Raw genomic sequence first — 16,217 nt, 5'->3', positions numbered from 1 at the left:
GTCCATTTACAGAGAAAGGTATAATGAATCCTAAAGATTCATTTGCTGTAGAAACCATATGAATTCATTCTAGATTGTATCATCCCAACCTGAATCGGAATGATGATATTCAGGTTGGAATGGCTAATTCAAACCTGAATTGGAATTAGCCATTCCAATAGTTTGAGAGATTGATCTTGAAATGAATTAATTATTATTATTATTATTATTACGAGACACACCCCAAGGAGTTCAAAGACTCATCGAGGGAGGGCACTCACTCTACAACTCTCCGTCTCCACGATTCAATCCGCCAACTGTAGCGAACAGCATCATCTACGCCATCTACTGTCCACCACCACTAGTATTTTCACAGACAATCACAAACATCCATGCCCACGGCGGGATTCGAACCCGCAGCCTTTTGACTGGGGAGCGAATACACTAACAACTCTGACAACAATTATTAATTATTAACCTCTTTCTAGTTACATGGATTCTAATATGATTCTAATTCTACCATTCTGCCTATCAGAAAAGATAATCGTTTCTGGTATGCAGATCTTACACAGGAACCTGTTAGCCAAATAGTTGTATCAGTTGCTATAATTATTAACCTGTTGCAGCCCACTGCTTGGGAAAGGCCTCTTCATGTTTCTTCACAGTGTTATATCAGTTATCATTCAGTAATTCGGACCTAGTTAACCGTTAATTTCTGCATCTATAAGTATTAGACTAATTATATTTTTCATTTAAATACGTTAATATAGATAAATGCATTTTTCATATTTGTTTCGTGCGTAAGGGAGCGCTCGTTTCCTGTGAGTGGAGTACGTCATTAAAATGTAGTTATCAAAATTTGTGTTTAGATTTACGGATATTTATAGCATTCATTATTTATTTTTAAGTTGAATATTGTAACGTAATTTTTTGTGCGTTTTATGAGTTGCTAGAATTATTAAATATACTTAATTTTTTTTTCTTGACCTACGTCTTGACTACATTATTACAATAACTGGGTAAGCTCATTTGTAAATCTTCCCTCCCCTCCCCGCTCCTAATGTCAAAGCTTATTATTATTTAAAGCAAACTGATCAGTTCTGATTTTTTTCCTCCCACATTAAATGTTATCATTATATTGTATTACACCCGGAATGGTAGAATTAGGTGCTTGATTACAATAGTCCTACTTATGTGAAAAATGTTACTAATGCAGTATAATTAATGAATTCTTCTTAAGCCAAAATAGTAAAAATGTCCAGTGCAATACTCTATATTTGGATTATGACTTCTGGGATAAATATAGATTGCAGTGCTTTATGAGATTTCCTGATGCATTATAGTTCGTATATTAGTATTAAAGGAGTACCTTACGTAATATGCCGATATTGCGAAGTCATAATGCCCTTAGGCAAACAACTGCAATGGCAGTATTATGAATGATATGGTATAAACCATACTGTACTTACTAATTTAATTGAGTCTCGTTTTATTCGAATTTCGTTGTAACATAACAGTTAGCTTTTTTGTGTGTTTCTTTTTTAAAATCACTTTGTATAATGACACGAGTTCATTCAAAAGAGTTAAGATTTATGCACTATTTCATACGTTGCCTTCTTTAAATATTAAAGCTGGTGGGGGAGGGGAAGTGTTCTCTGATAAACTTTAATGTTTTATATGAATTACACGTATAAAGAAGCTTCTTATACTGCACAGTGATATACAATAATAAAAACCAAAAATTAAAAGAAATATATTTGTTAACTGTCTGTTGCTCAGCTTTTTTTTTTCTCCTCAATCCTCCTTCCTGGACTAAAATTTGAACATCAATTACAAATTCAAAAAACATTATAGGATGTATAGCTACTCATCATCATTCTTTCCGGAATTCAGGCCCAGTGGTCTCATCCTTAGTCGTCCTTGACTCCTGTGACCTCTAACTGGGTGATATCGAAGTATCTTTTTTCGGCAATCTTGACTGTCCATTCTTTCAATATGTTCAGTCCACTTCTTTATGCATTCGTATATTTTGTCCAATACCGTAAATCTAATCCCGTTTATTAATACTAATATTACTAATAGAATAACATTATATTCGCCATTACAGAACAGCCTCCAAGGCGCAGTTGCAAAGACGTCCGATTGTTGCTGTTGTTTGGTGTGTGCGCGCGCGCCTTATTCTGACTAGAATACAAAATTCGTTTCAATGAACAATTTTGCATTCTTCAGTTTTGCAGTTTTGAAAAACTTTAGCCGAGTGGATGAACACTAACGAAGAAACACCCGCTGTTCATCACTATATTATGGAGTTTATTAATTGCTGTACTTTACAAAGAATATTGCAATAATACTGAAATTATGACCCTGAAATTATGATGAAGTGAGTGAAGAAGATGACAGTAGTGATGAAAGTGAAACAGATGTAGTTAAAAACTTGCCATCTGTCCCGAAGGCGCACTACTAAAGCAGTGCGCCTTCGGGACAGAACAAGAGCTAATAATTCAAATTAGGTGGATATTGAATCCAACATTATTTCAAAGCCGAATATAGAAACTATAAAAGTTTCGGCGGATCCAAGCGTAAGCAAACCTTTCATGACAGGGGCAACATGTAGTAAAGGTGAAGTAAGTTCTGATTACTATCCTGAGATTTCCCCATAATGTAAAACACATCTTCTAGTGGATATGTATGATGTTATACATTATGGGGGGGGGGGGGGCACTACCCAGACCGGTTTCGACCTTTGTTGAGGTCTCATCAGCCAGAGCCAGACCCAGATGTAAATACTCAGGTTGAAGTGATGCAGAACTTATACTTTACCATACGAGTTGCCAAAAAAGGTGTCACATCACAAAAGACACCAAGAATTACTGAAAAAAAGAGAGCCAAAAGGCTTCACTTCGGCGATGTTGGATTCGATATCCACGTAATTTGAATAATTTTGCATCGCTCTCTTTTTTTCAGGGTGTTTTTGTGATGTGACACCTTTTTTTGCAAAAAAAACGGTGTCACATCACATTTTTCGCATTCTGCATCACTTCAACCTGAGTATTTACATCTGTGCCCCCCCCCCCCATAATGTATAACATCATACTTGTCCGCTAGGAGATGTGTTTTACATTATGGGAAATACTAAGGATAGTGATCAGAACTTACTTCACCTTTACTACGAGTTGCCCCTGTCATGAAAGGTTTGCTTACGCTTGGATCCGCCGAAACTTATGGTTTCTATATTCGGCACGAAACTCTTGTAGTTTCTCTATTCGGCTTTGAAATAATATTGGATTTCATGAAATCATTTAATTTGCATTTAATAGTTGCGTAATAAATAATTCTGCTTTACTGATACTAATACTGTAGTTAGTATTTTATTACTAATATATTTTATTTAATTACTTAATTCACATTATTTGCTTAATTAAGTTTTAGTGGTGCATAACGCTTTACAGACATGGGAAAGGAGTAATTAGTTGGTTGGAGATTTACTGATGAATTATCATTTGACCTCCGTTGGTGTCCTGCAAATCTGGCAAGACTATGAAACCAAGGGTGATGGACGAGCACTCTTGGTTCCACGAAATCAGTGACGTACCTGGATATTCTGTAACATTTTAAAAGCCAACAATTTTTTTTTTTTTATCCTTCTTTTTAGCACATTTCATTAGTATATCCGAAAGCCTCAGTCATAATGCCTGTAAGTTTTGTAATTAGTAAACTTTAATAAAAATTAATATTTGTAATACTGATGTTATTTTCGCTGTTATTTTTCTTCTGTCCGTTCTATCTCCAATTTCCATTAGTTATGCTGTCACATTAGATGAATTTTTCCACATTTCCAATCTGCTCTCAATGAATTTCTTTTTTTTTTCTTTTCAGAAATCATACTGTTAGTTTTTTTTTTTGAATTTTAATTCATATTTTGAGAATGTCTTAGATATGCTGTTTTTACTTCCTGCAGCTATATTCACTTTCAACATTTGAATTCATATAATCTCTGAATAGTTTCCTTTGATCCTACTTTGACTAAGCTCATGCGCCTGTTTCGCAGAACAAGAAGGAAAATGAGAACTTCATTTATAATAATTTTGGCAGCTTAAAATACTGTACATGCTTGAGTATAGGTTAACTGATTGTTTACTGCTTATTACATATAATACTCAACAAGAACAAAAGTGTAGCAAAGTCACGAATGGTATTCACTGTTCATTTGCAGTTATGTCAGACGGTTGAAAGCATACATTTTTAGAATGTATGATTTTCTTTTCTCACATTTTTTTACCTCTGTGGGTGGTGAAATGTAAAAAGATTTTGTCGAATTTACAAAGAAATGACTGCATCCTCTCCAGATATTTATTAATATCTGGAGAGGACTACATCTTTCCGTGTTATTATTAATAAATAATAATAATAGAGAATATAAATTGTTCTAATGCTTATAGTTGTCGCTTTTTTTTAAGCTAAAAAAGAAAATCGAATGCTTTAAAGCATTCGATTTTCTTTTGTGGCAGTTATTTTCTTATTCATAACGCGTGTTTTATGTTATGAAGCACCTAACATGTCATATTGGCATATAGTATGTTGTGTCCGCACGGTTATCCTAGTGGCTTTGCAACCTTCTTCGCAACCATATGCCTGGGGGAAGGTGTGACCTAGGTTCGATTCCTGTCGACGACGTGAGGAGCTTAAGGATCTTCCTCAGCCATAGGCAAGATATCCGGTCTTGGGCGTGGATAGCAGGATTTTTTCCGCCATGGGGTTTTTCATTCCGCAAGCAGGCAAACCGATCCCGTGAACACACACACACAGATTACAGTCAGGAATACTGACCCCGCCATAGGCCTGACTCGTCAGCTATGCCGGTCCCGAGCCCGGATAAAAATTGGGGATGGATTAAGATGGTGTCGTACCTTCCCGTAAAAGGGCCTCACGGCCGTTGTATCATCATACGAAACTAACTAACTAATAGTATGTTGTTTCAGGTTTCTTAATCTGATTAATAATAATTAAATAATTCCAATAAATGTTTTTGCATTAGGTCTTTGATTTTCAAGACTCGCAAAGAAGTTTCAAATAACATGCAGTTGTTACCAAATTAGAAATCAGTGGTGTTCAATGTGTACTATGGCAGTTTTTATTATTTATATATTGGTTTTCAACATATATTTTTTACTTGGATATTAAATATAATATAAAAATCAATATTAAGATTTTCTTTTCAGCATTTCCTCCACCTCTCCTCCCCGACCCTTCTCAAAAGGACGAAAGGCAGAAAAAAAAAAAAAAATGTCAGTGATATTTTTACTGAATGTTTGGAGTTTCTTAAGAGAAAAGGATTTCCGAATTGTAATTTCTTTTTACTTCTGTGGGTGATGAAATGTAAAAAGATTTAGTCGAATTTACAATAAAAAAAAAATCAGCTAACGCCTTTTTATTCCCGTGTATACAGGGGTAGGCGAGGCCGTTTTTAGCCCTATCTAACTTTTTGGAGACTGAGCGGACAGTACAATCTCCACTGGTACCCAATCAGAGATAGCTTGCCCAAGGCTATCACTAATGAAGTGGCATGCAGTGAAGAGAGACGGCTCTGCAGGTGTCGTCATCTCGTGGTCCCTAATCCTAACACTTGCATTTAATGTCTGAAATAATGTGGGGTCAACGGTCGTCTTTCTTGAGTTTACTAGAAGAAAAACCCGAATTTCTGGGAGAAAAAACCCGCTTGCCCGTGCCAGAGATCGACTAACTCGGGAACCGGTTGAAAAAAGGTTTAGAAAAATTTTCTCTAGTCGCCGACTAGACTCGAAATCAAGTCTTCCTTCGTGTGGCCAAGCGAGCGCCGAGGTGTGCAAACGCCACATCTTAAATACTTATTTACTTTTAACTTTTTTTTTTTTTTTTTAGCAAAATGCACTTCACTTTTTCCCATTAAGATAGTGCTTCTAATGTGTAGTAGTGGAAATGTAAAGAATAAACAGTGTTGTCTCCGACAGTGTTTCCTAAGTTTTTTTTTTTTTTTTTTTTTTTGATACCCTAGTGACCTTTTTAGTAATTTTACCGCACCACTTCTTTTTTCTCTTATTTCAGACTCAAAAGTAATAAGCAATTCAATATTTAAACACAAAAATTTATTATTTACGTTAAAACTTATAAGAAAATATATTTTTAATGGTTGTGTTATATTTTTTAATGTGACACTTGATTCTAGTTATTAATTCGTGGTCGAACTGTGAGTAAACACTCGTAATTCTTCAACGCACAGCTGTTCCCTCAATTTGCTTTTAATATTTGTTAGTACTGAAAAACCTTCGCCTCACATTTTTCCACCGCTTTCATAGTGGAAAACTGCAGTAAAATAATCACAGCAGTCTCTCCAAAATTGGAAAATTGTTTGGTCAATGATGAGTTCATTGTATTATTTGTGAATACACTTCGATCATTTCTTAAATCAATAAAACTTCATGTTGCCAATTGAAATTACCTTTACGAATCGACATCTTTTACAGTATATTCTTTTTAAAAATGTCCAACTATATCTGTATTCGATATTTATTAAAAAAAAAACAAAAAAACTTAGCCTTTGTAACTCATTGGTTATGAAGAGCTGGGTTCGATTCCTGAAGAAATCAGGACCTTTATCAGGACTTTACAATTGAATGTCAATTAGCGATCCCCATAGGCAGTTGGTGGGGTTTTCCCCTCTCAAAAACTTGAGTCAGTTTTTTTCATCTCGTAAAACAAGAAAACTGCCAGAAAAACGCATGTAATTTACAGCTATAGTGCACGTTGTAGATAGGATTAAACGGCCTATCATAAGCAATATCGGTTTTCTAAAAGGCAGGTTACTTGGCCTTGACGTTCATTGAGCCTAACACGAAAGGGAAGATGATACGATGAGAGGAAAAATATCGCAGCGTCCTAATATGAGCATGGCGGTGTCCTTGTTGGGAACCATTTGCTGTCTATGACATACCAAAACTTTTCTGAATGGAGAATAGCACAGAAGAATGAGGTAAGCAACGATAAAAGTAAGTTGGTAGGCTACGAATTAGAATCCATTGCTTTCTAGACATTATTAGTACTGTTGTTACTGCTGCTGTTGGTGTATTGCATGAATTTCAAAGGGGAATTTATATTTCCAATAGTAGTAACGTCCTTCTTTCTCAGTGCTGTAGGTAAAGCAATAGAGAATAGCTGGTCGAAATCAGTCGAATAATGCGACCTGTAGCAGTTTACTTTCTTCTCCTTATTTTAGAACCCCCCCCCCCTCATCATTTTGTTCCGATTGTACTGAAATTCTCAGATATTCTGAATCAACGTGAGAAGGAACTATAATCTAATTTGATCAAAATCAGTTGAGAGCGATGCAATCTGAACAAATGTATGGAGGGGTGTGGAAAGAAGGAGGCTGTTTGGAATAGACTCATTTAAAAAATGACTGTATTCCAAATTAAGTTGAAAACAAACCGTTGAACGATGTTGGGAAGTAAACCTTCAAACCTGACTGAGAATAAAACAATTCTCCTCCCCCTTTACAACACCTCAATTTCGTTCAATCGAATGTGAATTCTCAGAGAGGCACAAAGAGCATATGAATCAACTCTATTCCAATTTTGTTGAAATTAGCTGAACAACGCAATGGAGGAGAAAATGAAAAGTGCCACTTTTGTTGCACGGCCATTTGTTGCTATTTTTCCAATCAAACTGTTCTAGTTCATTAATTGATGCGAGTAACCTTTATAAGGAATTTTCAATCCTTATGAAAGTTACAGGTTACTCTTGTGAATAGCTAGTCCTACAGAGATGGTAATATTTTCATCCCTTAAAATAGGTAACCACTTGGAGAACATGCAGCTAACAAACCCAATGTACTGGTCTCTTAGCTCTCAGTTTTTGTTTGACTTGCTTAAATTCTCAATCTCAAATTTGGTCGTAATTAGTTGAACAATGCAACCTGTTTGCGTGTAGTATGAGAGCAACACTTTTTGGACATTTATGGCTATTCACGACCCCCACTCCAGTGTTTTAGTTCTTTCATTAATTGACGCTGGTAGGTAAAGAAAGATTATAAGGTTATTTACTGCTCTGTACTGATAAACCAGCCACTAAAACCAAAGCAAATTTATACCTGTTTGTAATGTAATATCGCCTCTTGGGTGATATTACAAACAACATGATGATCAAGCTAAATGCACAAATTTTCGGAATGCTTCCGAAATCCTACATCTTAGAAATAACAGTTTTAGAATTTACAGAGAGGTTTCGAATCAACAAAGAAAAACAATTCTTACAATTTTAATAATTTTTAATAATCAAGTGTTATTTATGACAATTTATAATAAAATTGTTATGAATAATAATTCATAACAATTTTAATAATTAAAAATTTTAATACACTTTTAATTAGTTGGAATTCCTACTTTGAGCATTAGTGTGCTCATGAAATAAACTTAGCATCCACATAGTGGGAACAAAAAGTGAAAAGTAAGTTACTCGATATATTGTGTCGGAAATAACCGGCCCACTATCAGTCAGCCATTTATTTCGGACCCAACATGAGAAGAAATTGACGTACGATAAAAACATGCTTATACTCTCAAGAGCAGGGGTAAAGAAATAATAAATGAATTGTAATCAAAGAGGGTATATCAATTTAATTAGTAAGATTGTTATAAAATAGTCCAAATTGTATTCTAAAATCATGCCCAGTATGGAAAAATTATATTAAAGAAATCGGAATCATATATCAACCAATCAACGGAAGGTCAAATCACTACATAAGAGCCCACAGTGACACAGCAGGAAAACCGTATAGCCATCCGGTAACCTCAACCGTAACAGTTTTGTCAAGAGAGACATGGAGAAAAGAATATGACATCATCGATACCTGACGAATCAGGGATAGTTAAGTAGGTGATGAAAGTAATGAGAGAGGGCGCTCGAGGATGAAATAGCAGGAGCCGCGTGCACTTTAAACACTCTCCTGTGTTCCTGTTTTTTCCTATGTTCTTGTTCAAAGGCCGTGAAGGCTTGTCTCCGGTATCCAGCAACATTCCACGTTGCTGTGGGATCCGATATGCACAAGATATCTGACAGAACATCGGCAGACCAGCAGACAGAGCCATTGGTAAATCTGTTACCAATATGAGGACGATGAAGGAGATCCTTCGAGGAGAAAAGAAGGCAACAGACAGCGGAGCAACAAGAGACTCTTGCCATGTCCGAAGAAAACCCTCGACTAAAGTTAAGGAACCAACTTCACTAAGTTGGTTCCTTAACCAACTAACGAAATAGCCATCTAAGTGATCCGTTTGGACTAATCGTCTGTGATAAGACCTTCCTATGTTAGTTTAATCTCTTGTGTAAGAGAGACATTGTAGTAGAACAGTTATTAAATGATTTAGTATATGTGATAGTGTGTGAAGGCCCTGTTCCTTATATCGAGCCTATAACTTATATAAGTTTTACAGGGAAGAGTTTAGTCCTCTGACTAAAACAGTGGCTGTTAATTGAGTGAATATATCATGTACATTTTGCTAAGGTGATAATATATAAGAATTGCATAACGATAAGAGCATCACTTAATCCTAATGCGAGATACAAGAATAAGGATGATTAACTAATGCTATTGACATAAAATTAAATGAGCCTTAAAAGTGTAATAAGAGATATATAAGAGAGATTTTAACATTTAGGATATTTGAGTGATTTATTAGAGTAGTATGAAAATCTATGCATGAGTTTATCCTTATATTATTGAGATATGATTTTAGTGTAAATACCTTTTGTTCAAATAAATGTATTCTTTTAAACTAAAACTTGTGAGTTCTTGTGTCTGAGACTGAATTACTGCTTAGAAAAGTTAGGACCTCTATAAGTAGGGGATATTTTATAAAGAGCAGGAAAAAGGGAGCCACGACTGCATACCACATGATCTCTAACCTCAATTAAATTGTTGATATAATTAATAGCTTAAGTCTTAGTATCAGAAACTGGTTTCTGGCTGGCGCAGTCGATCCTAAAATAATTTGTCAGGAACATGCAACTTCTTAAGATAAGAAACTAAATTAGGGTATTATAAGAAAACCAAATAACCAAAAACCAGAAAGAAGAACCAAGAGACGTAACAATATCATTGACTGACTTGTATCTCATTCAAGTGCGTTTGATTACTGTGATGCTTCTAATTTATACTGTGCAATTAAGTTTGTATCACAAAGCATCATATTAAGAAAAAATCGGAATATCATTTCAATCAGATCATTAGTATTATTATTACGTGACTTCTTTAAGAAGTCCAAGGACTCATTGTGGAAGGGCACTCCACTCTGTGCAGTCCACTGTCTATTTAAGCCTATATCTACACATAGTAGCATCAATTGCTATTATTAGTTTTTTTGTCTGTAAATTGCATGTGTACTACTGCTGACTTGCCTGTATGCGGGATGAAAAAGTCAGATTTCTGCAGGATAAAGTTACCATAGGATTAAAAAAAAAATCGTACTACTTCCATACTAGCACACTCAGGATTTAATCTTGGGGGACAGGCCGAGTTGAGTAGACGATTTGAGAATACACATTACGCACCGCATATGACCTATGACTGAGCATCTGCAACGATCGCTAATTCATAAGTAGTATAGAAATGGAACACACTACGACACAACATAAATAAAAATAAAATGAATTTTAATTAGGAAAAGAGTTTTGGAAAATTTTTTAGTATTTTATCCTTTTTCTTTGGGGGGAGCCAGGACCCTTGCCATCCCCCCCTTGGGTGCACCACTGCTTCTATATGGGATTGGCTAACTAATCTCAAATTGAAAAAGCCCATATTAAAATTCCTTCCTTTCTTCATGACGAGAATCAAACTCAAGTCTTTTCTCATTTCAGGGCACAATGTCCTTTCATACTTCCAGTTATGCAGACAGTATATAATGAATAAATACATAAAGAAAGAAAGAAAAAAAAAAACAGTTACAACCTAATGAATTATTAAAGGATAGCTCCAGAGCAATATCGCATGTGACTTCATTATTTTTACTTGAAAGTTACCAATCCTTGTTGCAGTTCGAGTGGAACAAATTATGTCACATTGTCAAGAGTAGATTTATGCAAGTGACAAAACGTCTAGTTATGGAGTAGGAGGGTGAGTAGAAATCAACAACATTACGTTGATCGTGTATTGAATAATCGTGAATTGGTAGTTAAGCTTATTTTACTATCAATATTAAGTTTCCAGGTATGGTGAGGATCAAATTAGTGAGTTACCACATGTTGCCATACCACAATTTGTCAAAGCATTCTTGAGGTAATAAATAAACATTTATTTATCAGTATTATTTTTTTAAATATTACTTCCACCCACATAAGGTTATTTGCAAACGTATAATACATTTTGTACTGTGGACTAATGATATTTTTCTATTTTTGTTATATATATATATATATATTGTATTTTTTATTTTATTTTTTCCATAGTCCAGAAACTCTGCTCCAGATACCAAACTTTTCAAGCCACTTCAGGCCTTCTCCAATAAGCAGGGCAGTGATCTCACATTAGGTGATGAAATCTATTTCTCACCAAAAGGCATTCACAAACATCCATGCCCATGGCTTGACTTGAATCCACAGGCTGTTGGTTAGAGAGAGAGTACACTATCCACTTGACCAACCAGGCCAGCACTATTAACACTAGTTGTTATTGTCACTATTAACACAAATAATAATAATTATTATTATAATTATTATTATTATATCATAATTAATATATTAATAATTAGCATTATTATCACTAATTGAGAATACTGAAATATTTAGCTGACGAATAATTCTATCCTCTTGCTCATTTAAATTCTTTTAAAACATCCTGTCATATATTTTCAGCTAAATACAACCTGTTATGGCAGCTGTTGCAAGGCCTGTACCTGAAATACCAGAGGGACTTGCAGATTTAATGTATACTCTGTGTTATGATGTTCTATTTTATCAGCCAGAGGACATCCTTAATTTTGCTGCTGAGCATTTTGAAAGGAAACTAGAACAAAGAAAACGGGAGATCCAAGAAAGTGGTAAGCTTGGTGGAAATTTACTTTTATGTATATCAGTGCTTCATGCGTCATTAAAAATCGGTTTGTTTTTATAGATATTATCTTATAAGAAACATGTCATATGCTAAAAAAATAAGCCAAGTACTGAGAATGCAGGATGTTAGCTGTATGTTGGTATCTAAGTAGTCACTTCCAAACATGCAGGTAATCTCTTGTCTTTTCAGTGCTTGAATGTCTGCTTTCATTTACATAATGAGATGTTTTTCTTTTAATGGAACACTTTTTTTTTTTATTTTTTTAGATGAAGTAACTAAAACTTCAACAAAAAACTGGTTGAATGATTCAATCTGTAATAATAGTAGTATTGTGAAATTTTACTTACAAAATATACTGGGGATTCTTAAAGATTTACTAGGGATTATAAAAAAGTTAGGGGATGGGATTGTGATATAGGAGAGGATTGTTTTTTTTTTTTGGTTTTGCTGCCTAAAGATATTTCTCTAATTGTGCATTTAGAATGGGAATAATTATTTCCACATCACAACTATCTGAGAAAGGAACATTGTTGTCTTTGGGTAGTTTTTTTTTTTTGTTGTTGTTGGGTAGTGGTGTCTGTTATTAGTCATGTGGTGTATTTGTTTGAGGGAGATGTATTTTGTGTAAATGTAGGGCAAATGAGTGGGGTAATTGGGTTTTTTCAAGTATTGCTTCTCTCTGTTCGAGCATGCAGAGGATGAAATATATATATATGCTGGTTTGGTGTTTCATTAACATGCATTTAGTTGTTTTTGTTCCTTACTGGATTTTTCGAGTCATGGCGACTTTTTCAAAGTTGTTTTAAATGTTCCTTTTTAGTATGGTGGGGTGGGGTGGGGTGTGAGGTGATTTTTTTTTTTTTTTTTTTTTTTTTTTTTTTTTTTTTTTGAGTGCTTGAATTTTAAGGAGGGGGGAGAGAGAGAGAGAGAAGGGGGGGATTTTTAATGAGTTTTCCAAAAGATACCAAATGAAATGCAGCATGTTTTTTTAGAATAAAAAAGTACTACTGAAGTATTTTATTTGGTAATAAAAGATTGATAAGAAACAATTAAAATGTTCTTATCGTTACTCATTTTTAGTTCTGAAATGATAGATAGCACTGTATATAATTTAAAATGTATTTAATCTACTTTTTAAGTTATTATTTTCAGCACTTTTATGCGTACCCTTTCTTATATGATTGAGATTAAGGACAAAGAAGTAATCACTATTGTTTGGAATGAACTGTGAATGACTGTAGATCTGTGAAAGGTAAACAGTATATACATAATTATACATGCTTCCTGACATTTCTTCATTACGTAATTCATGTCTGTTCTTCTGAGGTAACATTACTTTCCTCGCTTTCATATCTTAGTGCATTTAATAAATGATAATTAGAAATAACATACAGCAGGAACATGTAATCTTTTTTATTGGTTGCATTATTTTTTTCCTAGAAAACATAGTTCATCAAACATTATTATTATTACCCCAAAACCTCATGGAGTCAAAGACTCATCTGGGAGGTCCTTTTATCTCTCTCTCTCTCTCTCTCTCTCTCTCTCTCTCACACACACACAGATAGCTCATCATACCATGGCTTAAACCCATTCAAACTCCTTGCAGACACCACACTCTCAGGCAAGCCATTCCAATCATTTACAACTCTGCACGAAAAAAACTTGCCTCTCGCTCCCCTACTCACACCCTCTTTATACAATTTCCAGGAATGACCTCTGGTTCTCCCCTGATCTCCCACTATTTTCTGCAGAACTTCTCCAGCATTGATCCTATGACAACCCTCACCAACTTGTAGGTCTCTATCATATCTCCCCTCTTCCTCTTGTCCACCAGACCCTGCAAATTACATCTTCTCAATCTTTCCTCATACTCGACATTCCAGAGGTCAGAAATGACTTTAGTCGGTTGCCTTTGGACCCTTTCCAACATCTCTTCGTCCTTCTGAAAACTACGTGACCAAATCTGGGCACAGTAGTCCATGTGTGGCCTAATCAAAGCCTTATACAATGGAACAAGAATCTCCCTACTTCTACATGTGCTGGCTGAAATGTGTGAGGAGATGGGAGTTCAGTTTGTTAATGTGTGGAATGAGTTTGAGGGATGAAGTTTGAGGGATGAAGTGATGATATGGGAGCGATGGACTGCATTTGAGTGGTTATGGTGTGAGTCGCTTGGAGAGACTGCTGCTGGAAGGCAGAGAAGTGAGTAGAGAGAATGAATCAGATCAAGCAGGAAGTGATCTGGAAGAGCAGGAGAGTAAGATAGGAGAGATTGAAGAGGTGGTTATGAATGGGGAAGTGAGTGGTATGAGTATAGAAAATGAGAGAATGGGTGTGCAAGAAGAACGGGGAAACGGAGAGACTCAGGGTGGACAAGGATACACAGTGTGAGAAAGGTGGATTCTCCATGAGGAGGCGAGAGCATGTGTAGACAGGAAAGGAATGGGATGACCCCGGATCAAGAGGAAACAGTTGGAATTGAAAAGGGTTCTAAAATGAATAAGCAGAAAGGGCCCCAGTCGAGCATGGAGAGATCAAATCGAGTGAGTGGTATAAGTTGAACTAGCTGTAGATCCAGAAATGAGCTGTTGTGTTTGTATACAAATGCCAGAAGTATAAGAAACAAAGCAGATGAAATGGTTGCACTAATTGCTTCTGTTCACCCAAAGATTGTCGGAATAAGTGAGACGTGGTTGGAAGAAGATGACATCCTGACAGGAATAGAGATGGAAGAGTGAGTATGATGTGTTTTGTGAGGATAGAAGGGGTTAAAAAAAGGGGGGGGGGGTGCTATTGATGATACAGAAAGAGTTATGTCCATACAAAGTGGAGATGCAAGAGGGAAATAATGCCAGTGGTTTTGAGGCAGTATGGTGTGAGATAGAGGTGAATGGAATCAAATATTTGGTAGGATGTTGTTATAGACGAGTTAATTTGGATGGTGGTAATAATGAAATGTATAATCAAATTAGTCAAGCAAATAAGAAAAGGGTTATGGCAGTATAGACTGGAATGATGAGATAGCAACTGGAAGTAAAGAAAATAAGTTTCTTGAATTTTTGATGGATGACTACCTCAGACAGTATGTAACAGAGGGCACACGAGGATTGAGGATGTTGGATTTGGTCATTTCATCAGAGGATGTAATTATAAATGAGGTGCAAAATCATCCACCAATTGGTGAGAGTGACTATGAGGTGATTACCTGGGAGAGGACCTCTGTGAGAAAAGGGTATATGTGGAACTACAAGGGGGGGGGCATGATTATGAAGAGCTCAGTAGACATCTTGCAGATGTAGCATGGAATGAGGAGTTAGTTGGAAAAGAGATCAGTGCAGCTTGGGGGATTTTCAAAAACTGTCTAGTAGTTGCAATGTCTTGGTTGGTGAGGGGTAGCTAAAGAGAGGGATGAACAGTAGTTAGAATGAAGCCAAAAATAATCCTAAGGAGTTCTTTTGATATGTAGCCAGCAAAAGAATGATTATGGAAGGATGACATTAATTGGAGAAAACGGTATAAAAACAGCTGTTGTAGAATGTGTGTGGTGGAGATACTTAATGAGCAGTTCAGTCTTTCAATCTTGTGAATGTGACTTCACGGATAGATTGAGAGCAGTTGATGATGAAGAGGAGAAACTGACTGTAAGTGAGCAAGAGGTGAATGGGGAGTAAACTATATGTTAATAAGTTTACTAGAGTAAACTAGATGTTAATAAGGCTGTGGGACTTGATTATATATCACCACATATTCTGAAGGAATGTGCCAGGGAGTTGACACCTGCCTTGACATATTTTTTTAATACGAGTCTTGCACTCGGTCAAGTTCCTAAGTAGTGGAAGGAGGTCAAGATTGTGCCACTTCATAAAGGAGGTGATCGAACTCAAGCATCAAACTATAGGCCTATCTGTGTGTCAGGTGTTGTGGTTAAGTTGTTGGAGAAGATTGTGAGAACTAGGATCCAGAGTTGGGTTGACAACAATGGTATTATCTTTGATGGACAGCATGGATTTGCTAAAGGGAGGTCATGTTTTAGTAATCTACTTACTTATTACAATAAAGTGACTGCTTCCTTGGACAGAGGAGAAGGATACACAGTGATATACTTGGATTTCGTGATAAGTTGACAGTCAAACTAGAGCAGATGGGGTTGGATATT

General features: G+C 35.7%; 1 protein-coding gene across 2 annotated transcripts in view; it reads left to right on the top strand.

The window, feature by feature from the left end:
- Positions 1 to 16,217, top strand: part of LOC150110646 (uncharacterized) — a 43,136-nt gene that overhangs the window by 16,611 nt on the left and 10,308 nt on the right. Inside the window, exons 1-2 of one of the 2 annotated variants that reach the window (XM_090395486.1) lie at positions 847 to 998; positions 11,860 to 12,044. In XM_090395486.1, the coding sequence (XP_090251612.1) occupies positions 11,876 to 12,044 (169 nt within the window). In that variant the 5' untranslated portion in view covers positions 847 to 998; positions 11,860 to 11,875. Of the gene's footprint in view, positions 1 to 846; positions 999 to 11,859; positions 12,045 to 16,217 lie in introns of those variants that run through there. The other variant, XM_090395476.1, reaches the window with a different exon arrangement.

Source organism: Typopeltis vanoorti, chromosome 1 (genome assembly GCF_054136105.1).
Source record: "Typopeltis vanoorti isolate ZY-2024b chromosome 1, IOZ_Tvanoo_1.0, whole genome shotgun sequence".
NCBI classification, from domain to species: Eukaryota; Metazoa; Arthropoda; class Arachnida; order Uropygi; family Thelyphonidae; genus Typopeltis; species Typopeltis vanoorti.
Note: the sequence above shows the minus strand (reverse complement) of the source record. Positions and strands in the feature narration are given on the sequence as shown.